Source organism: Crassostrea angulata, chromosome 5 (assembly GCF_025612915.1).
Source record: "Crassostrea angulata isolate pt1a10 chromosome 5, ASM2561291v2, whole genome shotgun sequence".
Classification (NCBI taxonomy): domain Eukaryota; kingdom Metazoa; phylum Mollusca; class Bivalvia; order Ostreida; family Ostreidae; genus Magallana; species Magallana angulata.
The window spans coordinates 33,904,347-33,931,551 of NC_069115.1; the positions used below are offsets into that span (position 1 = coordinate 33,904,347).

At 30.8% G+C, this 27,205-nt stretch overlaps 1 protein-coding gene and 2 long non-coding RNA genes across 3 annotated transcripts; 1 reads left to right on the top strand and 2 right to left on the bottom strand.

Annotated features, from left to right (window-relative positions):
- Positions 1-2,214, top strand: LOC128182958 (protein draper-like). Its single transcript, XM_052851738.1, has 6 exons — positions 1-11; positions 103-137; positions 454-579; positions 1,212-1,340; positions 1,870-1,935; positions 2,021-2,214. The coding sequence occupies exons 1-6, from the start codon at positions 1-3 to the stop codon at positions 2,212-2,214; spliced, it is 561 nt and encodes a 186-aa protein (XP_052707698.1).
- A 5,926-nt stretch (positions 2,215-8,140) lies between these two features.
- On the bottom strand, positions 8,141-11,110 carry LOC128185863 (uncharacterized). Its single transcript, XR_008243851.1, has 4 exons — positions 10,905-11,110; positions 10,711-10,734; positions 10,254-10,521; positions 8,141-8,811 (listed from the first exon to the last, which is right to left on the bottom strand). It is a non-coding gene; the product is annotated as an uncharacterized LOC128185863 (long non-coding RNA).
- Positions 11,111-14,437: 3,327 nt separating this feature from the next.
- Positions 14,438-16,764, bottom strand: LOC128183191 (uncharacterized). The gene is made up of 3 exons (XR_008243556.1): positions 16,602-16,764; positions 14,670-14,693; positions 14,438-14,525 (listed from the first exon to the last, which is right to left on the bottom strand). It is a non-coding gene; the product is annotated as an uncharacterized LOC128183191 (long non-coding RNA).
- Positions 16,765-27,205: the final 10,441 nt, after the last annotated feature.

Sequence of the window (27,205 nt, forward strand, 5' to 3'; positions counted from 1 at the left end):
ATGACTCAGAGGTAAATTCTTTTTTTTTTATATAATTAAAAACACAGGTGTAATATAAAGCCTACACTGTATTACTATGACTTTTATCTTTTTTTTAAATAGTCGTGGATATGCAGCTGTGAGTACAACGACTAAAGGTAGAATATTCTTTTACGATTGTGTAGCTTCTATTAGATATATATTATAAAATCACAGAACCTGAAAATAATAACAGATTAAGTTTAAGTGTTTAAGTATTTGTTTTTACTGGGGTTTTTTTTTCAAGCAAGTAACCATTGCTTATCGCTATTAAAGGGCATCTCTACATAGAGTTTATTATTTAAAATATTCAGGCGAGCGTGTGAGTTGGTGTGTTTGTGTGTGGTTTTTGTGGGTGTAATTGTGTGTATGCTTGTTTTTCATAAATGAATAAATTATTTTTAAAAAGTTTAAGCATTTGGGTACTCATTTCAGTTTGTCCAATTGGATACATTGGTTTGAACTGTTCATTGCGATGCAGATACCCAGCCTTTGGACACCTTTGCCAGAACAAATGTAATTGCAAACAATCACGCTGTAATCACAAGACGGGATGTGAAAGTATGTGTTAATTTTAACAGTAAATATATATATATATTTTTTAAAATAATACATCGCTATTTTAATGATTTTACAGTATATGTAGATGGCAAACTAAGTTATATATCTGCAGGCAGCAAGAGTGTCGACAAAATTTAAGTCCTCTGAATACGCATTTGCTAAACATAAAATCAAAGTGTATTATTTTTCTACGAAGGAAAGCAATAGAACTTTCAAATGTTTGTTGTTAAGTTGTTCAATTGTTCAGTTCAGTTGTTCGTTTACATTTTTTTCCACCATCAAAATGCAGTTATATACATGCATCACGTTTCGAATGTTGTAATGAATTGTTTAATAGGTTACTAGTAATTCTAATATGGTGATATTTTTATAGGAAAAAAAACTCTTCAATTTTATGAGTGTATACGGGTACGTTTAGTTGTTTTAGTTGCATAGCACGAAACATTCGTTTATCGATGTGAATAATCAAGACATTATAGTCAAATAACTATTTTCCAATCAAAACCGATGTCACTGAAATTATATTTTTTCTATCATTTATTTGAATATTTAATTTGATTTATTTCGTTCTTTCCCGAATTAATATTTAATTTCAAATTAATGCTTATGTAGTGAATTCAATATTTTTATAGGTTGCCCAATTGGTTCGTTTGGCCCAAATTGTGAACTAACCTGTCGATTTCCAGGTTTTGGTTTTCAGTGTCAACAAAATTGCAGTTGCGAAGAAAATATCTGTGACCATAAGGAGGGATGCATATATAGTGAGTAAAGTTGTTATGTTTTGACGAAATTGCATAAAAATGGTTAAGAACAAGGGCATTACAGGGTTAAGATTAAAATATACGATTATTCATACAATGTTATATTCCTGCTAATTTAACATGTCGTACTGATAAGGTCTGTACTAGTTTTTGAATAATCTTATTTCAAGTATCTGTTTATGCACTAGAATGGAATACATGATTTTATATTATCTATATAATGTTCACTTCTTTGATCTCAATATTCTCTACTTCATGTTTCAAAAAAGATGTGTCAACAGATAGTTTTTAAAGTATTTACTCCAATGCCGAATGCTTCACATACGTTGTCATATAGCTTATACATAGACTTAAAGAATATTATATTGTTGAAATTGGGATTTGTCTTTGTCATTGTTTATGAGCCTCCATGGGATGATACATGTAAAAAAAAAAAACTGTCCTCAGCCAAGTCCTTAGTTAAATTGTGCAATCTCAAAATTGTGGATATTCCATATCTATAAAGGCTGTATCAAAGTTTTTCTTACAGATTTAACGACGAACAAAATGGTTACGAAGACTTTATTCACTGTAACATCCACACAGGATGAATTAGGTAAATCAATGCTACTAACATTTGTGAAAAGTCGCATCACACTTGAAAGAACATCAATGTCTCATTATATAATTGATAATTTTAGAATATACAAAGACTCCAGTCCAGAATGTTGATCATATTTTTTCTTCGCAAGACGATATAATGATGAAATTAAATTATGAAAACAAACCTGTCTTGATTTCAACAATAATCATTGCTCTCGCAATATTTGCTCTTATACTTTTGTGGGTTTATGTTTCGACGTTTGTGGTAGAACCTTGTCCGCAAAGAATCTAGAAGAACATTGTACTGAAAATTCACAGGAATTCACGACAGGTGTACTGGCACTGTACCAGTTATCGGCTAAAATTTAATGTTTTCTTCTCGTATTTTCTTATTTCTTGATATTTTTGGATAAAACTTGCCATACTTTAAATAATGAATTCCTTATTTATCAATCTGTTAGTTTATATCATTTTTAAAACCGCAAACATCTTGTTTTGTGATTTTTATCAGGCCCCGAATTTTTACGACCTACTGTACCAGTTATCGGCTTCGTGATAATAACATAGTAAAATCCCTGTACATGTTGATTTTATACTCTGCTAAATGAAATTTGAATTATGTCCCTTGTGGGGTCCGACTAAAGTAGTCGGGGTTGTGATACATTATAAACAAAACTTATAAAATTATTCGTTTATTATCAAACGGTAATTCACCAAATCGTACACGTATTCAATACATAATTGTGCAATCAGGCTTTCAACTGCGCTACGAATCTCTCGGCTATTGATGAATTCCTTTTGTGTATACATGTTATATGTATTGATATTATATGTCAAATCAAAGAAGGGATATAATAACCTATCACAAAGAGGTAATATTCTATTTTTAACTTATTACGTCATTTTCCCCACTGCTGAAAGTGCAAAGATGTCAAATCAGCGGTAAACAATGATCGTTTAATCTCATGTTAAAAACATATTCAAGAAAGTTTTTAAGCAAACCTACTTTTCTTTTTTCGAAAAAGACGACTGAATTAAAAAATCGTGGATTGTCCCGTGCTATAAACCCGAATTCTCAGTTTAGCCGATAACTGGTCTTAGCCGATAACTGGTACAGTACCAGTAAGGAAAATGGAGAAAAAAATATGAATTGAAACCAGAAAATTGGTTCGTGAACCCTAAGGTGTGAAGAACGCGCGTCCCTTTTCTTCATTAAGAACTTTCATATTCCTCCGATTACATATTTTACTGTAACAGTTACTGTACTAGTGTCCAATAATGTGTTTTACATATATTAAGCATTACAAATAAAAAAAAAACCACAGCTTTACCAGGTTAGAAACATTTAAATTTTTCCGGATTATAGATTATTCAAATCTTAAGCAGAAAATGTTTTTAAATTGAAAGAACTTTTTTTGTTAAATTAATAATCCATATTGGCTTATCCTAAAATTAGGGGTCCAGATGTATCCTCACTCTTTATTCAACATCTATAGTTTATAAAAATTATATGAGACAAAATAAAAATTATTGGTAGTTTATATATTTATTCCTTTAAATCTTATTTCGTTTAACAAAAACCAAGACATAATTATGGTTTAGTTTCTTAAACCTTTGAATAATGTATAATCTTAACAGTTTTATTTATAGGCCAAGTTATAGCATAATCACAAAATGTTTAATTTTTCGTGTGAAAGAACGTACATGAAGCTTAACATTGAATTGGCCTATAGTCCGGTTCCTCGCTCCGCATGGCGCCAATCGTATGATACTTAAAAATTGTTCATTTTTATTGCATTGTATATTGATCTTGACTACTAGTTTTATTATAACCTTAACAATATATGATATATTAGCTATAGGATTTACTTTTTTATTGTTGAAATATGTTTTAACAAATAGTTAGAGTGTACTTATAATCGTGAGAAATATATACAAAGTTTGTTGATATAGTTTACCTTGCTATTCAATCTGGTCCCTTACTTCGCTCGTGAATTATGCCAAAATGACGATCATATACATGTCGTTTTATTCATAAAAATATCTAATAATGCAATTAACAATAGTCAGAGGTTGCCCTTTTTAATTACTTTTGATTGCATTTTTCATAAAAAAAATTGCTTATTGCTGATAAGTAACAGACCATAGTGATAAAATTTAAAGCATATTCAAAAGGGAAGTCACAGATGACGATGTGTCTTTATATAGCTACGGCTCCCTTTGTAAACCCCTTTCTTAAGCAAACATTTTTTCTGTAAAATAATGAAAAAAATATAATCCACAACATTAAGGGGATAAACTAATTTTTTAGAATACAAATTACAGAACTTGAGAGTATCATCTCATGGTTCATTTTAAAACTAAAACGATTTCTTTATTTGCCTGTTGAATACGTGTATTAGTAGATCGCTCTTTCATTTTTATTTTAAAATGCATGAAAAAGGCATAAAGAACATGACAATGTGTACCATGTATTAATGCAACATTTTAAATATTTTCATGTTCGCATCTGTCATTTAAGTGTCAGATACATGAAAAATAAAGTGCATGAAATTATCTTTTTTCGCTAGAAATAAGTAATATATGGCTTTGGAATGTTTCCGAAGTATACATACAGCATTGTGATATCGTTCTTTGATTGTCGTTCTTGTGTAATGATTAAACTCGTTAGAACAAATGCACTTTGTTTGGATTAAACACTTGGAATTGTACAATAAACCTAGTCAGTTGTCATACTCCAAAGTTTGTTTCCTTATTTATTTGTTATAAAATCGGTGGAAAAAGCTGTATGAAGTTATAAGTTTTTGAGTTAAACCATATTGAATCTGTGATTGCAAATAAACATAAAACTTTATTTATTATCTTTTGAAAAAGACATAATACATGTAGAATAATTCACTCATCTATGATTTATCTTACATGACTTTTTATTTTTCTAATGCGAGTCAAATACTTATTGTAAACAAAACATGAACTTATAGAATACGTTTGTTTTAATTTGCAAAAGAATGGTAAAGTGTTGCGATTATTGCACTACGTCCAAATACAGATTTTATAATATTGGTTTGACTTTTACTTAGCGCTCAAGATATTCAGTGTTGATTTGACATCGCTGTTGTAAACAATGACAATAAAAAGCAATTAGAACGGTAATGTATTGTATGAGCGTAAGAAATGATTAATGTTGAGAAACTTGTTTTTGTGAAAGTAAAATGAAAAACGCTATGTCAGCTGAATACCAGGATCTCAGAATATGCTTACAATTGTGTGGTTTTATGCCCCCTCCACCCCCATTTTTTTTTCACTAACACCGGCTAAAATTTAGAGACAGAAGCTATTTCAAAATTAATCAGTCGTAAATTCAATAATGCAAAAAGATCTAACTGTTGACAGATCTAAGCAGAAAACTTGCAAAATCTGATTTTTATGGAATTTTTCTTCAGGGTCTAATTAGTTCAGAGCAGCTCATAGCGTCAGAAGTACGCAACATCCTATAGAATAAACACCATAAATGTAGTTTTGAGTCCATAAAATGGTAAAACATGACTTAACACGATACATGCATTGCATTTTTTAAATTATATTGTAAGAATATAAAGAATACATTAAAGATATTTATTTCATTATAGATATGCATTGCTACAGACCCTGAAACGTACTATTACACCAAAAAAGCGTGCGACTTTCGTGCGAGAAACGTTTCGTGTAAACCGTTTAGCGTTTCGTGTAAACCGTTTAGGGTTTCGTGTGAATCGTGAAGCGTTTCGTGTAAACCGTTTAGCGTTTCGGGCAAAGCGTGCAGCGTTTCGGGCAAAGCGTGTAAATCGTTTCGGGCAAAGCGTGCGAGAACCGTGTGAAACGTTCATCAGATTTCATTCGGAACTCTCTGACAATTTAATTGTTTCAAAATAGCGCTCGTGTTAAACATTACTTTAAACTGTTTGTGATTGGCAAAACTCCTATGAGATATTCTCGTGAAAAAAATCGTGAAATGATATACTTATCTTTTAACAAAATTGAATTAATTTTTAACAAACAAAAGAAAAGTAAGCGTATTGAAAAAAGATTAGTTACTGAGACTGTTCGGCTGTGTACAACCAGTACACATAACCTCGGACCTCGGGTAAGACCTGCACCTGGCTGAACCTGTCAATCAAACTCTGTGTATTCGTTTTCATTGGATGGTCACTCGTCTCTTTTTTTGTCAATAACCAATAGAAATTTAATGACTTTAAGGTAGACGGAATCAGTATTTGATGATGCACACAATTTCATTGATAGATTATTTAACATTAATTTGTACAAAATTAAATGCAAACATAGAAAAGAAATATTCTGTTCATTTCTATGAAATGTGGGAAGTGAATTCTTCTGAATCCCGATTACAAATATTTTTACAAGTTATTATTTTAATTATTTAAACACTGATAACGGAAAACAACAAGTAATTAACACACTGAAATGTTCCTAAAATGTACACATGCAATTAATTATTATGGGAATCTATAAGCACTGTACTAAATTCAAATAGATTATGATAGATATATTGTACGCCGTTATGCGGGGCGCCGGTTATGTATACGAATATTGAGACAAAAATTTAAATCATATTTTATTTTTTGTTCTATCCGAAATAGTAATGACAACTTTCTTTGTTTAATCGATTGATTTTTTTTTCTGTGATATTATGTACGGAACATTTATTAACGCGAATGATTCGGTATAAAAGAATTATTCGGTTGTTTTATAGCATTTTTCTAACTTATGTGACTAATTCTATTTTACATAACTTTCAAAATTATCAATGTAAATAATTACAGGTTTATCTACTATTACATGTAGTATTTTTACATCGTATTCTCTGAAACTAATAAAAATATTAATGTGAGAAGAACAAAAAAATCCCGCCGAATACTGAAAAACCGATTTCAGTTTGTAATCATACGGATTTTATTTTTGGTATTAAATATTATGTTACAGTAACTTTTTTTCTCTGGAATTTTTATTATTTACGACAATGATAAGAATCATGGATATTTCTTTTAAGCAATAAATATATTTATAGAAGTAATATTTTTGGCTAATTCTGTGAATAAATAGTTTTTCGCTTTAAATATAAGTACCAAATTAATTTAATTAATAAATTCAACACTTATGTACATATATGTTTCTAATATCGGTATTTCTATTATTTCGTGTTTTCTTAAAATTAATTCTTACTAACAGAGTCAGGGTAAAAATCCGAGAGGAACCGAGTCGATCAGGATAAAAGCGTGTCCAAAGCGTGTGAAAAGCGAGCAAATCGTTTCGTGCGAGAATCGTTTCGTGTAAACCGTTCAGCGTTTCGTGTAAATCGTTTAGCGTTTCGGGCAAAGCGTGCAGCGTTTCGTGTAAACCGTTCAGCGTTTCGTGTGAACCGTTTAGCGAGCGTGTAGCGAGCGTGCAGCGAGCGTGTGGTGTAGTAGTACGTTTCAGGGTCTGTAAAACGTATATCTATTTTTTAAAGCTTAGCTTTTAATGTTTTAATCCATTTAGTGCAGAGTTTAGCACTACCGTAAGAATAGATCATTGTATCAACATTTTAAAGTCTTTGTCTGCTAATTTCTTTTAGCTTTAGACCGTTAACAAGAGAAATGCAAGTATCTTTCAAACCCAGTTTCATGTCTGCATCCTTTTTTTTTTTTTTTTGCTTTATATCCATGACAACCACTTGTTGCGTAATTAACCTTATTCTTGCAATTATTAGGAATTTTTAAGAATATTTGATATCAAAATGAAAAAAAAGAGTATCAAAACATTTAAGGTTTAGTCTTGCAGAACTGAACTACAATACTGCTGCTTGCATATTAATGATAATTTTTCACACAATACCTAGAAGAGAATAGGTCTCGAGAGTGTTATGGTTGAAACTGTGTTTTGAATAATATGTAATGGCTCAAAAACAAGTTCTAATATTATATATTTAGATTTTAAGGTGTCTTTGTCTGTGATGATGACTATTTCATAATCTAATTGAACAACTGCTGAAAGTTTTATAAACATAAGAAATAAGGAATCATTCTGATTTCTCTGAATATTGTGAAGTGATGAAATACGGTCGGGCGTGATCAAATATCATAAAACCCTTCGTGTAAATTAGATTAGACCGTATCAGCTCATTATATTCAAAGAATGATTCATTAATCCTTAAATAAAACACATTGACTAGTACATGTTATATATTAAAGTTTTTATTGTGTCACGACCACATTTTGTACCGGAAGAATGAATGGTATAATTATATTTCTAAACATAATATCATTTTAAAGTTGTAATCAAATAAAAATGCTTAAACAAAGGAATTTTCCAACTTTTCAATAATGCATTATTACTAATTAAATTCATCTTCAATTTTACACTGAAGTTTATGGGAAACACATGTTATTTTAGGATATTGTAAAAAGTAATTCAAAATTCGTACAAATCTTTTAGTAAATGTATGAATACACCTTGTTTCTTGATGTCATCAAGGAAATACATCAGACATACATGTTTACTATATTGCTCATGTCAAGCCTGAGCATAGTCACACTAAAACGCCATATTCCTAATATCAATATTCTTTTCGGAATCGTTTATTTGTGAATAAAACGCACGACCGATGTCAAAAAAACGTTTTGGTGACCATCAACAATGTCTCTATCAACCTTGTCAGCAGATAAATAAAATCATCTAGTATCCACTTCTTTGATTCCTCTCGGACTGATGATATTGAGAACACCTACAGTCTGCTTAGAGTTTGGATTAGTCAATTTAGATGTTTTGAAGACCGCCTTGTAGCCTTTCGTCTTTCCTCAAATGATAAATATTTTCTGTCAACTCTTGGATTTACTTGTCCTGTCCTTTTTTTCTGAGTGTAGAAAATATAATTGTTAATATACACATTTTTTTAAAGTGAAGTTTTTCAAATATCTATATTATCTATTATCAAAATGACTTTGTTTCTAACCTAAATGAGAGAGAGAGAGAGACAGAGAGAGAGAGAGAGACAGAGAGAGAGAGAGAGAGAGAGAGAGAGAGAGTGAGTGAGTGAGTAAGAGAGGTATTTAAATTGCTGTTTTACTATTATGATAATAGCCAAGAAGATTATTTCACCAGCTCCGGCTATTAAAAGTTTTTTTTTAAAATTATTATTTTGATAAAATAGGCACATATCTACATGTATATACAGCAAATTTTAGTCAATCAAAGACATTTTTTTTCGTTCCTTTACTTTGTTTTTGTATCTTTTTTTCTACGGTACATTTCACAGGGATGGATGATCGTGACCATTTTTGACTAAATTAATCTCAAAAGAAAACCACTGAATATATATATTAGAAAATATTCAAATTTTAAAAACATTAACATTTTCTTGACTAATTGTTTAATACCTAAAAAATCATATTTAAAACACATAGGAAGATCTGATGCTAATTTATAGGCCACCACCCTCCCCCCCCCCCCCAATTTAGGAATCTAAAGATTTTTTGGTAGTTATTAAAAACTCACTTAGTATAGGTATTGCATTTTAATTGTAATCTTGATGGTAGTATTTCTGATCATATCAAAAATGTGTAAACTTGCATGTATACATTTTGATAACTTGATTCTTAAAAGTTTATTTATTGCCCAAAAGAATTAGTACTACAGTAAGGGATAACTCTTATCGATAAATCTATAATGATAATTAGCAATGTACAGTCAAACGTTAAAATTAAAACTGCTGTTATGCACAAATTTTCTCAATGCGATTGGTGTTTCTAAAACTAGTATATAAAAAGCGACTATTATGGGTATTAACAGGCATTCTACTTCGTGATTTATTTAATCAAAACAAGGTAAAATTTACAAAAAACCAATAGTCTTTTTCAATGTAATTGTTACATTGTCTTTCTGATTGATGCTCCTCTGCGTAGATATTGTCGGAAAGCTCTGAGTTAAATCATGGTAAGTCGTTGGAGTAATGTTAGCTTTGCTTGGGGATGAAGATAAGGATATGGACTGAGAAGATCCAATAACTTTATTCGAAACATCTGTTAATTAATATGCATTACTATAAATAATAGATAGTTCGAATAAATAAATAAGATATGATTGTAGCATTCTCTAAAAGTAACAAAAATTTGGTTGGGTATAAAGTGAGAAGAAAATTATGTATTGATATATGCAAGTAAGTGTTAGTAGTTGCGGTGCACCTGAGCATGCGTGTGAGTATTATTACAATTAAATGATGTATAAACAACACAAACCATTAGAAAAGACACGCAAACAGTATTGTGTATAATCGGCATAAACTGGATGATCACTTACCAACTTCACTGAAGTTGAATATATGCAGTAGAAACCAATGATGCTGGTGAGGAAGAACAAGAAATTCGGTGTTGTTTACCATTGATCTCGTTAATTTGTATTGCGTTTTTACAGTGATCAACACCAGGATTCCGACATGGCATATACAATTTCTCTACACTGAAGACGTTTGTAAAAGAACATGAGCACTGGTATTTGATTACATCAAAGTCCACATTAATGTTAATATTAGAGATGACTTGACCATCGCAACTGTCTATGATATTACCTGAAAAACATATATGATTACATAGAAATTTGTTAAAACTATTCCTTTCTTAATGTGTTTTACTTCATTGTTCATCGCGTCAATCATGTTATGAATGTAATTAATTGGAATCAAGAAAGGAGAGAAAGAGAGAGAGAGAGAGTGAGAGAGAAAGAGAGAAAGAGCAGAATGTAAAAATGACATTCTTACTGTCTTCACCCCATGCTTTTTGACCTATAAGAAGAATTAAGTTAAAAGTGGTGCAATATTTTTATATCCATCATAATGATAGGAAACAGAGTTGAAATGATATCCGGGTCTCCGAACTATATAGCGTCCCCTCCGTGGGTCACTGTTCGGAGACGCCAAGAAAACAACAAGTTTAATTTGTATTTACGTTTTACCTGGTTTTATATTTAACAGTCATCCCAAATCGTTTGGACCGGAGAATGAAATTATAAGGGTCCCTCACTGCAAGCGAGTTCTCCTAATATAGATCATTCTCCATCAAGTAGACACAACAAAATAATTTCAATAAGGAATAGAAGAAAAGTTATATTCATTCAAATTAATGTTGGTGCTGGAAAATGACTAAGATTAGCATTATATACTCATCATAATAATAATAATATTAATTTTAAATTTAAAATTCAAATTTGTTTTTAAATTTATGCTCTTAATATTCTAAAAGTTTGTTTTTTTAACAAATAAAGATTTATCTTAATCTGTAGTCAATAATTGTAAAGTAGCAAAATAACGAAAATTATACTATAAAGAATATATATATATATATATATATATATATATATATATATATATATATATATATATATATATATATATATATATATATATATATATATATATATATATATATCCAAATCACAAAAGTATTTTCTCAGTGTCCGGTAAAAATATAATAAAAGAAAAAAGTTAGTGTTGCTTTTTTTCTTTTATTATATATATATATATATATATATATATATATATATATATATATATATATATATATATATATATATATATATATATATATATGACCATTTTAACTTTGTGCGTCTCCCAGGATCACTTCACCCTTCCTACATCTCATTAAATTTTAGTTAAGGCAGATGTCTTAATTATTTCACTATAATTTGAACCAGTGAACAGCAAATATATGTTTATATTTTAACCATTCATATCGTACATCAACAATATATCATTTTATCATTTTTTTACTAATAAAAGTCAAAGAAACATGACATTTCATTCTCCTATTTAAAGTTTTATTTATAATGAATACGCATGTAAAACTTTTGGTATAAAACAACAAAACACCGTTCCTTATATAAAGCACCGATGAACATTAACTTAAATTAATTAACTTAAGTTGTGTTTTATGTACAAATAGACAAGGGATGTGTTTTATAACTACAAAATAAATAAGAAACGTCATGCATATATTTAAGAAATAGATTACAATGTGATTTAATAATGAATTCAATAAAATCACATATAAGTGGAATTATCCGTCGTTGACCAGTTTCATGAAATGTTAAATTATAGGAACATTTAATGTTTAGTGACATAGAAAGAAACCAAATATTCATGTGTATTTTTAAATACTAACGGCGTGTTTACATAGTTTTATAATCATCTCAAATATACTTACCTCTGCCTAAAACACTCCTCTGCAACCTGACATCAAGTTCTGCTATCTATTTTAAACCTTTTTAGTAAAACAAAATGAAGAAAAATTGTCAGATATACCAGTATAATCATATTGTTATAGATTCTAGGAGTTGACCAATTCCAAAAATAGAACATCGTTCGCTTAATCCAAAAAGATATTTTGTAAATGCAGCATCAAAATAATCCTTATGTTCGGTAGCTAGTATTATTGCATGCATCAAACAATTAATGCTCTAGAACTAACAAATCCCCTTAGATTGGACCTGCTTTCAGAACTTATCCATGGAATCGATGTTTATTATATTGACTTTGGTTAGGAGATCTATGACTTCCACACACTGATTTTTTTTTTCAAATTGATGCTATAACCCAATTATTGCATGATATATATATATATATATATATATATATATATATATATATATATATATATATATATATATATATATATATATATATATATATATATTATATATATTATATATGTTTTCTTTTAAAAGACGGCTAATTCGCACAACATATTTAATTTTAAAAGGCCAACCAAGTGTATAATCAATTTTTTTCATTGGCAATTAAAAATTAATGGTATATTTCATTGAGGAATCATCTTTAATTTGAAAAGATACATGTACACATATTTTACAAACATATAAGGATTCTGTTTGTGCAACTTTTTTTTTTATTCTGAGTATCTAAATGTATACCTTGCCTCTGTTGTATGGTACTGCAATTCTTTACTACCTTGCTATATTGCTTGCATCAAGTTAATCAGCAGATTATCAGTTGATCATTTATCAGTTGAACCTTTGAACAGGGATAATATTTGCCCAGTTTAATATTCGCACCTTTCTTCTTTAAACAAGTTGCTAACGTTTTACAAATATCTATTTCTAAATGCCAAAAGGCAAAATCAAAACGGGGCGGAACTGTTGCCAAGTGTAGAAAGGCGTAAAAGACATATTCAATAAAATTTATTACAATAATTTCTTTCGACAACGATGTATGGCTAGTTGCCAGTTCGATCAGCCAAGAATCAGGTAATGTTAACTGGTAATGAGAGGAAAATGCATTCGTAAGTGAAGCAGTAATAGTAAATAATAGTAAATAATTTCCATACCTTTTTTCTTCATCCATTTGGTAATACCACTCCGTTTGTTCATTTTCTTATTATCGAAATGCGTTACGCACTTATTTTCCCGCAAATATATCAATACATAGTATAACAAACTCTAATTGGCTAGCTTTCGATTGAAGCAAGAGTCGAGTCCATGTTTATGAAATACGTTTAGATAATAAACAATGTTGTTTGATTATTGACTCTGCATTAAATAATGATATGTATACATGTGTGTACTAAAGAACAACTTGGATTGTGTATTTGTTTATGGGAAAAAAAAATTAGTATATAACTAGTTTTTAAATAAAACGAGGTTACGTGTGCATATTATTGAGATATGCCTAAAAGAAAGAACAATATTGTGTGTTTGACTTTGCATAGAATGATGATATGCAAATTAATTTGAAGTAATGTCCACATATATTGGATGTCAATATCTCAATTATTTGTAATCCACATTAATTTTGATACTACATTGTAGCAAAGTCAAAGATATAAAATATTTGCTTCATATACATGGTGTAGCTGTATCTCTTAAAACATTCATTTCTTTATGTTTAGTTTTTAAAAAGTAAGAAAAACACGCTACCTTTTCCAAGTGTAAACGCTGTAATATCTGCCTGATTGCTGTTTCTTTGCATTGCAGATGTTTGGTCGCTTTGTATTAAACGGGTTGGGACGCTCTGCGCAGTGGTAATGCTCGCTTCACTTGATGACTTGGATTGACAAGATCCATTTACAACTATCGAAGCATCTAGGAGGTTAACAAAGTGAAATTACAAAATCATTGATAATGAAAAATTGCACGTGTGAATATAATAATTACATAGGTATTGTTTGTAACTTAATATCTGTTTCTTTTTTTTTTAAAGTAAGTAATGTACGAATTATGTTTAAAAATACATACTGTTAGACAAAATTTGTAAGCAGTATCCTGCATTACCGCAGTTTGTTGAATCATCACAAGACAATTCTACGATAGTCATTTGCGAAGAAACAATTATGGAAGGTACTGATGACGTACATGGTATCATAAATTTGTTTCCGTTTATCTCTCTGATCTGTATTGCTGTTCCACAGTCATCAAAACCAGGAGTTCGATTCGGAGTATAAAACAACCGTACATTAAAGGGGGAGGTAAAATTACATGAACACTGGTATTTGATTACACCGAAGTCCACATACATGTTATTATTGGAAATTACGCGACCATCACAACTATCTAGGACATTGCCTGAAAAGAATGGGTAGTAAAATACAACAATGTTTAATCGACGAATGTAATGTAAACTATATTGCATCGCAATTATCATATACATGTAACTGATTGAAATTTAAAAAGTACAGAAAGAGAGGAAGATGAACAACATATTCTTACTGCCTTCCCAACATGCCATTTGACCTGAAATAAATACAAGTTATACTTTAAGCAACAAGTTTATATGCATAACTTTTAATTAGAAATAAAGTAAAATGAAAATTTTGAGTTGATAAAAAATAATGTCAATAAATGTATCACTTAGTAATAGCACATTTCATGTTAATCTATTAAGAGATTTATGATTGTATTTTGTCAAATTAGGTATTAAACTCAGATTTTAAATATTGTTCATTTCAGCATAATTCCGGAAATAACTATCATATATACTTAACAATTTGTTTTCATAATATTAAACTGAGATTTAAAATTTTTTTAAGTGGTTACCGTATACGCTATGTAACCAAAACCCGGAAGCTTCATGTTTGTTATGTAACCAAAACCCGGAAGCTTCATGTTTGTTATGAAACCAAAACCCGGAAGCTTCATGAAAGCTCTACCTATGATGAATTAAAGCTTTCAGAGTACTTAATGCTGGACTAGTTTGATAGAAGCCCGACTTTTGAGTTGAGTTGAGTAATGAAACGACATATTTCAGGACAACATTTAAATCATTTACTGGATCAGTACTTTGAAGGACAAAAACATATTGAAAAAAGGATTATTATAATATATTGCGTAACGAAATGATATCGTCCCCGGATTCTCTATGCATTACAATTAGGATCATTGTCATAATGTGGGTGACAATAATATTTTAACTAAACAAATGTGCGACTGTCAGTTCTAAACACTACCGCTTCCTTTCTACGTTTTTATAAATGCGATTAATAACGGTTATTAACATCTGGCTTTTTTCATTAAGGATAACGATTTTTTTTTCACTTGCGAGAGATTTGATTCCCGCTATATTTTATGTAAACCGACTTGATGAGTTGATTAATTTCATATGTATTCTTATACTCGACACTAATTGCGTTTAAACGCTTGTTTTTTATAACTCATATTTGCACATCTTAACAATAAGAAGACATTAGAAAAAATAATGTTTTAATTTGTTTTTATTTTAGAGATCATTTTATAGCGGCAAATGTAATTAAAACTTAAGATAAAACGCATTTTTATTTCAAGAGCGTAAGGATATTGACTTGTTTTACAGAAAATGTTATTTTTCTTAGTTTGTGTTACACTTAAGACATTCCTAAGCTTAACTAGATTTTAGATTTAAAATGTATAAGTTGCTATGAAAATATAAGAAGTAAGATAAACATACAGTTAAGTTTGTATACAAACAATTACTATTCAAAAATAAGTGTTTTCATCGGAGATGATATTTTGACATAGAAACTTTTTTAACGATAAATTCGATAACCACGACAGACCTCAAGATCTGATAAGATTACATGTGATTACTCATAAAAGCTACATGTAGACTTTCACAATGGAATTCCAGATACGCATACATGTACTTACTTTTAACTGTAAATCAATTCCAATTTACAGGCGGTAATAAATACAACGTTTGGCCTTGTGTTTTAATTGATTTCAGCAATGCAAGTTTGTTAATTATTTCAAAGAGGAATACACATGAAATGGGATACATTTTACGAACAAACATCGTTATAAAATTGATCAAAAATTATTTTGACTATGTTTCAGTTAACCTTAAACTGCAAGTGCAGGCAACACTTGACTTTTTTTTTCAAATTTAAATTATAGATTGCAGATTGACATCGACCTGGATGTTGATATATATAAACAAATCAATCATTTTAATTGTTCAAAAGTATGTGTGTTAGGAAAGAGTAAAATAGTTATACAAATTGTTATAAAAACATGTACATGTAAGAAAAAATATTTGAAACTTTACACATTCAAAATATTTTGTTGCAAAATTCGTTTTTTTCTCCTACGCTTTGGCAGTGCAGTTTCATACCATAGAAGTATAAACAGAATGGGGTCTTCAGAATGAAAATATAAGTTCAAACTTACCGCGTACGTCACGTCCTAAATTGAAATGGCAGTATATAATAAGAAAAATGAAACGTTTAACCATGTTGTTATTCTGATACGATTAAATTGCGTTTTCCCTTGAAGTTTTTGAAGACTTTGTATCACAGTAAGACTATGAAATACGTTATCGTCAGTTACTTTAATTTATTTATCAACTACGGATATGATGTGATTTCTCTTCCTTATTCACTTCGTTCCGGAATTGCCTTGCACATGCGTGCTCGTTTGTAAATGTGTCGGTATGGTGTACAATAAAGAATAAATCAAACTTAAATATATATCAGTTCTGTGTTTTTTAATAACACAAAGAGAGAGAGAGAGAGAGACGCACAGAGAGAGAGAGAGAGAGAGAAAGAGAGAGAGAGAGAGAGTGAGTTTGTTACAGGGATTTAATTAAAATCTACACTTAAACAGAAACATCTCTAAAAATATGGTTGTAATTTACAGAATCTACCCAAAGAAGTGAATCAAAAGAGAGCCCTGAAAGTTCAATCTAGTCCACATTGTTCGAGATCGAAATTTCAACGACCCATAAGCCTTTGGAATATACATGCATACCCTAGCTGTCGTCCTTCTTTTTTCGATCTCCAGTGTTTTCAGTGTTATTTATTTGTAGGTTAACATGATGAATAAATGAAATTGTATACTATAGAATGAGTTAATGAAATAAAAAAAATCGAATGTGTATATTTGCATAAACGGTTTATGTGAAATATGACATGTAGAATGAAAAAGTCTAGATGTTACTGAAGGACATTTGACGATAAAATAAAGATTAGAAAGGACATAACTGACTTGACAAATAAGTAGCCGATTTAATGCACATATGTTATAAAAATACTATGAATCACAAAAAAGTTTACTTAAAACCTTCACAATGTTAGCTTATGTTTTAACTACAGATATGATGTGTCCAAGTTTTAACAAGCATCTTCATTATTCGCTATGATCGCAAGTTTCTTCCGGAGTGCGACTATGCTTGTATATTTGCCAATAATATTACATGTGTTTAGATAAGCTATACGTCAAAGATAATAATGAGATACTTTCAAATTCATGTTCTAAAACCACTTTTAGAAATAAGCAAATCTAATTTATGTTTGAACAACGGATATGGTATGTCTATGTATTAAGAATCCTCTTTATTAATCACCATAATCGCGCATTTCCTCCGAAGTGCGTGACTGATTGTTTATTTGCCAATAAGTTTACAAAAAGTCATTTAAATAGAGAAACGAAAGGATAAGGAGCTCGTCAATTAGGATTAGTAAACAACTACAATTAAACTGGTTTTTATGATTCATCAGTAAGAAAAGTAAAGCTTCTTTATGATGCTATATATTTTGTGTACAAATGCAAATTTGTTCATTCAAACTCTATTAATTATTAAAAGCATTGCAATAAAAAATTCCGTTACCATCCATAGAAAGATTAGTACAATACCCCAAATAAGATTGATTTGTTTGGTATATTTGAAGTGCTGATAATTTCACGGATGCAAACAGTCAAGCTTGATAACAGTTTTTTAATTTCAAAAAGTGTATCCTTGAAAGTGAAGTTAGTATTTATTCATCAAATTTGTCATTTTTATTCAACAAAGACTATGAATAATAAAAAAAAAGTACAACATCATTGAATATAACAAAATAGAAATTTCCAGACAAATAAACAAGAATTAACTGTACGATTAGGACAGGTTTTTTCATCAAAATTAAGTAGCTTTGATATAAAAACAAGGCATATTTGAGCTATTTAGATTAGCTTAACATAAATAAATTCAATGAGATACTTTAAAAATCCTATCTTTTAGAAACATTTACGGTCATGTTAATATTGCTTTTATTGATTGTTTTGAGTTTAAAGGTCTTTGAGACAACTAAGCAAGCAAAAGGTATGCTAAAATTGTAAATGAGTTCTGCAATGTTCGAGACTGAAATTCTAACGCCTTCATGCTTTAAGAATAGACATTGTCGATGCTGTTGCTCGTCTTTTTCAGTATCTCGAGGGCATTGTGTTTTATTTGAAGTCAAACAAGATAAAATAAATGTATGATTGCGCTTTGAATATTGGAATGAGTCATTTACATGTATATATAAAAAATCTAATATACTAACTGCTCTAATTTGAAATCGACACATGAAGAATACACTAGGCTTCAAGATGATGAGAGCGCTCGACAGCAAACTGCAACAGACAGGACATTTGACAATTATCAGAAAATAAAGATCAAACAGAACATAACTTAATAGTAATAGTGGCAGATAATGTTCATATGTAAAAAAAAAAAAATACTATGCATCACAAAATAAAGTTTTTACTTAATCTTAAGCTATGTCAATTTATGTTCTTACAACGGATATGGTGTGTCTATGTATTAAGAATCCTCTTTATTAAGGTTTTCCGCTCTCAGCTGAAAACCTTACTATTATTCTGAAAAATTTTCAAATTTCTTATTATTTTTTTTTTCTTCTAGACGCCAACTTTGATCCTTAATATCTCGCTCGTTTGTTCACCGATTGTTATGAAATTTTCAGGACTGATAACATGCCGCGTGATGTTGTCGTTGCATATTTAAGTTGAGGAAAATCCCTATCCGGTTTTGAGTTATTCCCCTTTTAGTAAAATTTAACGAATTCTTTTGTCCTGGGGGTTTAGCTTTAACGATGACTGGCAGAGTCTCAAAGATGGGCTGGTTTGGAAGCTAATACATTGAATTTGTGCGAGATATATTTTATTTATTATTTAAATGCAAATAAAAGGGGTAGTATAGATGTTGAAACAAAGGTAAGAAAAAAAATCAAAAAAATTCGCGTATTTTCCGTGTTAGTTTTCTACCTGATAAAAATTTGTTATAAAATGTATTTTAAAAGTTCTTGGTCTTGCCCAGACCTTTCATTCGGTATACTGAAAAAGGGGCTGGCCCTTATAATTAGGGAGTTAGAGGCGTCCAAAGTTTCTTGTCAATAACTTAAAAAGGAATAAATATTTCTAATGCATTATTGAAGCAAAGTTGTAAAGAAATTAATTTTGAATCCTTCTATAGTATTCAATTTAATGTTTTCGTAATTTATAGTCAGTATTTGCAGAAACACTTGTTGTCAGTTCGGTCCATTTTTGTGGGGGGTGCGCACGTTTATGAGGTTATGAAAGGGCTTCTTGTAATGCACTAACTGATACATGTAGCGCGCAAAAATAATTCCACATAAAATTCCCAAATGTTTTTATGCATATGTACATTTTCATTTCATATAGATAAACCTCTTTGACCTTATTTTTGTTGTTTGTTTCATAACTGTGCCCCTGTCTATATTTAGATGCATTACGATACTCAGGTAACCGATCGATAGGAGAGTCGCTAGCTGTATTCAGGCCGTCGCCTAGACGACAGTGCATGTGCTTGTAGAGCCGGACATACACGATTAACGCCCCACTGTGTTACTGTAACAGAGACATTTTGAATTGTTTCAGTACTGGGAGATGTGTTAATAAAATGGTTCCAATGCATGGTAATTAAACTCAACTTTTCTACAATACGTATACACGGCCGTCATATAAAGCACAATGTGTATTACTGACATGACAATTTAAACGAACGCGGGATTGCTCCCGATAGAACAATTCTTTTAAAGCAAAAAAAAAAAATACTGATTTGCGATGGATATAATATAATTATCATCGTGGAGATGATTTTAAAAAGTGAACTTAATATTCGTATACGATAATATTTGAATCCAAAGCCGCTAGTTTTAAGTTACGGTTATTAGGGATATTAGTTATGACTTGCCCCGCGTTTCAGGTTTTTTACTTGCAAAGCATCTACAAACGAAAATACCAAAACAACCTTCAGCAGCAACTTATAAATTATTTATTCCATACACAATTCTAAAGAGGTAATTAATAAATTTTATAAATGCTTTATACTTGTATTCGCCATCTTCCATGGAAAAAAGTGGCATGGAAAAAATGTTGTTCAATGTTCATCAAATACGCTGTAGCCTTAGCAATCGAAAATAATTAACAAACTGTACATTGATAGATTGACATATCAACAAACATTCAGACCCGCATTGTGTTTTCTTACAAGTTCTATAAAACGTAGACTCAATGACTGAATTCTTTACCGTTTTCCGTCTGGGTTATTTTGAATCACGTGTGTACGTTATGTGTAGCCATATAGATGAACACTTTAAGTGTTTGAATTTTAAAAGAAATTGTGTACATGCAGAGCATTGCAATGCTAGGACAATAACATTCCAACAATGTATATTGTGAGGCCGGTCAGACTGATACTGGTTCTGCTTGTTCTACAAATAGCGAATTCGAATGTAAGACGAAGTATTTGGGTGTTATATTTTAAACAAATATAAGTATTGCTTTCTTAAAAGCTTGCATTACTCAACAAAGTATTTTATTGGGATCATTCTTAGTTACCTTAGCTGCATACATGTACCGCTCTGTCTGTATCCCGGAAAAATTGACTACTATCCGAAATTTTTCATACAAGGTCTACAGACTTGCAGCTAACATTACCTTTAAAAATACATTTTAGAATTTGCCGCTGTTTCTAAATTCATTAAAAAGACGCGCAGAATCAAGTGGTTATATGGCGTTTGATATGGGATTTATGACGTCTATTTATATTGTTTTCATTAAAATTATTTCATTATTTCAAGCTCGTGGGTGGAATGAAATCAGTTTCACATGTTATATGACATAAAGATGTCCTCTCCCCACTTTTTCTCGAAGCAACTATTTTTATAAAATTTACATAAAAAAAATTGAATTATCATGGAGTTGCCCCCCCCCCCCCATTTTGGTAGCATGTAAAAAAAATGGTATGAAATTATGAGTGAAATTTTGAAAATTTTGGAAAATTCAATTTTTTTTATATTTTTTTGCTTGTCAAGATTTGTTGGATGAGTTTGCCCCCCCCCCACCCCCACTTTCAAAAACGATGCTACGTGCTTGGATATTACTCATTTCTTTATTCCCCTCTTTAATAATCAAAACAAACTAACAAACATAACCGATCCAGATAAATATAATTACATGTATCAAAAATAAACTTAAAAAACAAACTACACATTCATCCTTCACCCACAATATTGCCTTTTCGATATTTGTCATCGTTGTAGACCCGTGTAACAATCTGTTAAGTAGGTGCTTGCACGAAAAAGAACCCCCTTGCTGATCTACATTTTCATTAACGCATACAAAGAAAAAATATATATTTTGATTTATTTTTGCATTTCTTTTGATGTAAAAAAAAAAGAGAAGAAAGTGGTTCTCAGTCTCTCTTTATGCCTGTTTGTTAGCGGTTAATCCAAGTTCATTCTGAATATCCTTTTGTAATTTAAAAAATGCGATGTAAATTTTTTTCATGCAATATTTCGGATAAAGCAATGAAGAGTTGTTTCTTGAAATTTTATTAGACCATAAAATTGTAAAATGCTAACATTGAAAATTGTGCCCGATTTCTTTCTTTTTTTTAAGGTAAAACTTTATTGATTTAAAAAATGATTCTTTGAGACAAACAAATTGACATAATCAATAAGAGTTTGAAAATCTCTAACTGCAGGTCTGTAGCTTTTAGTCAGAAAAAGAATCGGATGGACGACCTAGGACACAGATCGTCCATCCGAATTTCTTAAAAACTGCCATTATTTTCGTACGCGGACGCAATACTCACCGAGACTAAATGGTTCGTATCTTAAAAATCAAATCAAATTATTACTAATTTTGTTTAAACACTTCGAAGATTTTACACGTATTGTTTACTTTTTACAAAGAGATCTGTATGAAAATAACTTGTACTGAAAAAAATGTACTTTAATAATAGACTCGTTTGTCGCTATTCATGTTTTTTTCTAATTCCAAAGGTGAATTCTTTATAAGATTTAAGTGCTTTGAAAGGTAATATTGGTTTTCTGATAATTATGAACATGAATAATTAAATAAAAATGGTTAAAATTACAGTAAAATTACCGGCATCGGTCTTCTCCGTGCGCGGATCTAGAAGGGGAAGGGTTCCAGACACCCCCCCCCCCCAGCGAAATTTCTTTCAATTACGTGTACATTATAAACTTACCAAATATGCCTCGGACATCCCTTGGCAAACTCAAATAACCGTCTGACTTTTCAACCCCAACCCTGGAAAAATTTTCTGATCCGCGCATCATGTTCCCCCACCTCGAAATACAAAATTATTCTTCAAAACCCCTTGTAAAATTTCCAGGATCTCCGCATATTTACTAATAGATTCATTGGCGCTTGCGTTCAATAAAAATGCGTGTCAAACGTTTGCCAGTGGTCTTTTTACCATCGTACCGGGCATAACCACAGTCCCACTCTGTGAATAAAATGCGGCGAATCAAACTAGAGACAACGTGTTAAGATCTGTATTTGCTTTTAACATGTAGTATCATCGTGCAAAATGCATTGTTTAATTATAATTTTTTTTTTACTTTATTTGTAAAATTCAACATCTGTTTCGTAATTTTTTCTCACAGTTTATTTTCTTACATAGTTACTTTTTTTATTTAGTGATTGACACTTTTCAGACTTTATATGTGATTTCAAAGAGACAGAGTGTCATGTCTCAAGGACTGTTAATCTCTTAAAACAACATTGTGCAATTATCAGATTTTCATTTCTTGGACATCAAAGACTCATTGAGTTTATTTAATTAGTTTTTATCTGTGAACCTTTCACTCAGCTAACTTATATCAATACCTGTTTATTGCAATTTATACTCATTGTTAAGATTCTTATAAATAGTTATGTACAATTGTCAATGCGCAGTCTGGAATACGGCGGCCAGCCCCGGCCACGTCCGACTCTCCCAGAGTCTTGAGTCCGGAGGCCACTTCTGGCCATATCCGACTTGTTTGTAACATGTCTGTCTGTTAAATTGTTATAATGTTGCCATCGTTGAGTCTCGTCCAATAATGTGGAATCCTGCATCAATTGCCTGTTTATTTCTCTGGAACTGTATACTGGTGGACCTTCGGGAATACGGCAAACCTACCCTTCGTTTTAGCTTACGGCCCACAGCGCGCCCCAACCTTTTACCTTATACACTTTACGCCAACATTCCCTCACCCCGTTCGTACTGCACACGACCGATGCAGATTCAGACGAATTCTCTATCACCGTAAAATCTACGCGGTCACAGAAATATAATACTTTGTTTCTCAGTGTTTACACATCTAATATTGTACGATAATCAGCTATCAATTTTTTGTAATACGTCACAAGTATGACGCAGCTACGACGGAAAACCTAATCGTTGCTTGCAACGAGCTCGTCTCTAGTTATTCACTATAATCGCGCACATCCTCCCAAGTGTGTGAGTTCTTGTTTATCTGTAAAAAAATTACAAAACAGTCATTTTCATATATATTTAGTACTTCCTTTTTTTTATAAGGGAAAATAAAGAGATATGTCAAGAGCCGACCGAGAATATTATATTACATGTAACGTTATGTATCATATATATTCACTTTGCCGTAATTTGTTTTTACGAAGGACGGATAACAGTACCTCCATTGCCCCCCCCCCCCCCTTTTCATCGAGAAATAAACTTCGTAGTTATTATTTATAATCTAATATTTGACAGACTGGTACAACCCGAAAAGAAGTAAATAGATTTTTGGCGCTCAACGGGCATATTCATTGTTAAATATTTGATTAAAATGGCAATAATAAATATTCGGCGTTGACATCACTGTTTTATTAACATGTAATAAATATAATCTTTTTTTTAAGACATAGAGTTTTAAGCGCCTATTGACATTTTTCCAAATATTTTTAAAAGAGATCTGTTCGTAAAACCATCGTTGTGAGAAATATTTCCACGTCAGTTTAGTTTATGCGTGTGTCGAACTTAAGAGTAATTAAATTAATTTGTAAATTGGGATAGGGAAAACACGCATTAGAACCACCTCCACAGCAGCCCAAAAAGCAAAATATCTCTTAAGATAGGAAGACCAGTGCACTCTGTATTTATTTTTCAGTTCAACCCTTTCATAAAATAGTTATCGCAAACCTTGCATTGTCCAAGTTGTTAACAATAATAAGTTAAATTTATCATCCTTAGAAAAGCCATTCATGATCCGCGCCTGTGATTTGTCGTAGCCATATACATGTACACAATGTATACCGACATTAGGGACAAAAGCCTTCTTTAAAGTTTCCAATTCAAAAACATACTTAAGAATACGGGTTCCAGATATATATGAGCGTTCTTAATAAAAAAATTATTTAGAATTATTCAACTTCAATTCTTTATTCACTCAAGACCAGTTCACTGGTATTTATGGTTCAAAATCAGTATATGCAATTGTACACAAAAACCAGTCAAGGATCACATGTACAGGAGGAGTAAGAATGATGGAAAAAGTTAAGTTTATACAATACAATAGGTTGTTGAAGTTTCTGGAAGAACAGACATTGAACATTTTCTTAACAAACCTTGACAAGTTTTTTTTTTTGTATATTTTCTACATTAAAAGTATTCATGAGCTCGTTTAATTTTATAACATTTGGGTTTTCATGATATATCTTGGACAAAAACATTTTTCTATCGTTTACAAAATGTGTACATTCTAAAATATAATGAAATTCATCCCCAATACTTTTAGAGTCACACATTGTACATTTTCTTAAATTGTTTTCAATATTATGCCATCTACCTGTTACTATGGAGAATCGGTGATTACAAGAATAGGCGTCGGAACCGGGGGGGGGGGGGGGGGCTAGAGGGGCTTAGCCCCCACACTTATTTTTGCAAAGTTAGACACAACCATTGGACACATAGCATTATAGAGGGTTGAGCCCCCCTCCCCACCACTTTTTCTCGCAGTAAACATAATTATTCACTAATATACCATGAACAGATTGAGTGTATATCACAATGTTAGCTTATGTTTTAACTACAGATATGATGTGTCCAAGTTTTAACAAGCATCTTCATTATTCGCTATGATCGCAAGTTTCTTCCGGAGTGCGACTATGCTTGTATATTTGCCAATAATATTACATGTGTTTAGATAAGCTATACGTCAAAGATAATAATGAGATACTTTCAAATTCATGTTCTAAAACCACTTTTAGAAATAAGCAAATCTAATTTATGTTTGAACAACGGATATGGTATGTCTATGTATTAAGAATCCTCTTTATTAATCACCATAATCGCGCATTTCCTCCGAAGTGCGTGACTGATTGTTTATTTGCCAATAAGTTTACAAAAAGTCATTTAAATAGAGAAACGAAAGGATAAGGAGCTCGTCAATTAGGATTAGTAAACAACTACAATTAAACTGGTTTTTATGATTCATCAGTAAGAAAAGTAAAGCTTCTTTATGATGCTATATATTTTGTGTACAAATGCAAATTTGTTCATTCAAACTCTATTAATTATTAAAAGCATTGCAATAAAAAATTCCGTTACCATCCATAGAAAGATTAGTACAATACCCCAAATAAGATTGATTTGTTTGGTATATTTGAAGTGCTGATAATTTCACGGATGCAAACAGTCAAGCTTGATAACAGTTTTTTAATTTCAAAAAGTGTATCCTTGAAAGTGAAGTTAGTATTTATTCATCAAATTTGTCATTTTTATTCAACAAAGACTATGAATAATAAAAAAAAGTACAACATCATTGAATATAACAAAATAGAAATTTCCAGACAAATAAACAAGAATTAACTGTACGATTAGGACAGGTTTTTTTCATCAAAATTAAGTAGCTTTGATATAAAAACAAGGCATATTTGAGCTGTTTAGATTAGCTTAACATGAATAAATTCAATGAGATACTTTAAAAATCCTATCTTTTAGAAACATTTACGGTCACGTTAATATTGCTTTTATTGATTGTTTTGAGTTTCAGGGTCTTTGAGACAACTAAGCAAAAAGTTATGCTAAAATTGTCAATGAGTTCTGCAATGTTCGAGACTGAAATTCTAACGCCTTCATACTTTAAGAATAGACATTGTCGATGCTTTCGCTCGTCTTTTTCAGTATGTCGAGGGCATTGTGTTTTATTTGAAGTCAAACAAGATAAAATAAATGTTTGATTGTGCTTTAAATATTGGAATGAGTCATTTACATGTATATATAAAAAATCTAATATACTAATTGCTCTTATTTGAAATCAGCACATGAAGAATAAAATAGGCCTTAAGATAATGAGAGCGCTCGACAGAAAACTGCAAAAGAAGAACATTTGACAATAATCAGAAAATAAAGATCAAACAGAACATAACTGAATAATGGCAGATAATGTTCATATGTAAAAAAGTAAAAAAAAAAAATACTATGCATCACAAAATAAAGGTTTTACTGAATCTTAAGTTATGTCAATTTATGTTCTAACAACGGATATGGTGTGTCTATGTATTAAGAATCCTCTTTATTATTCACTATAATTGCGCATATCCTCCCAAGTGTGTGAGTTCTTGTTTAATTGTAAAAAAAAATACAAAACAGTCATTTTCATATATATTAAGTACTTCCTTTTTTCATAAGAGAAAATAAGAGAGAAGGTGCATGTCAAAGAGAATTAGTAAATACC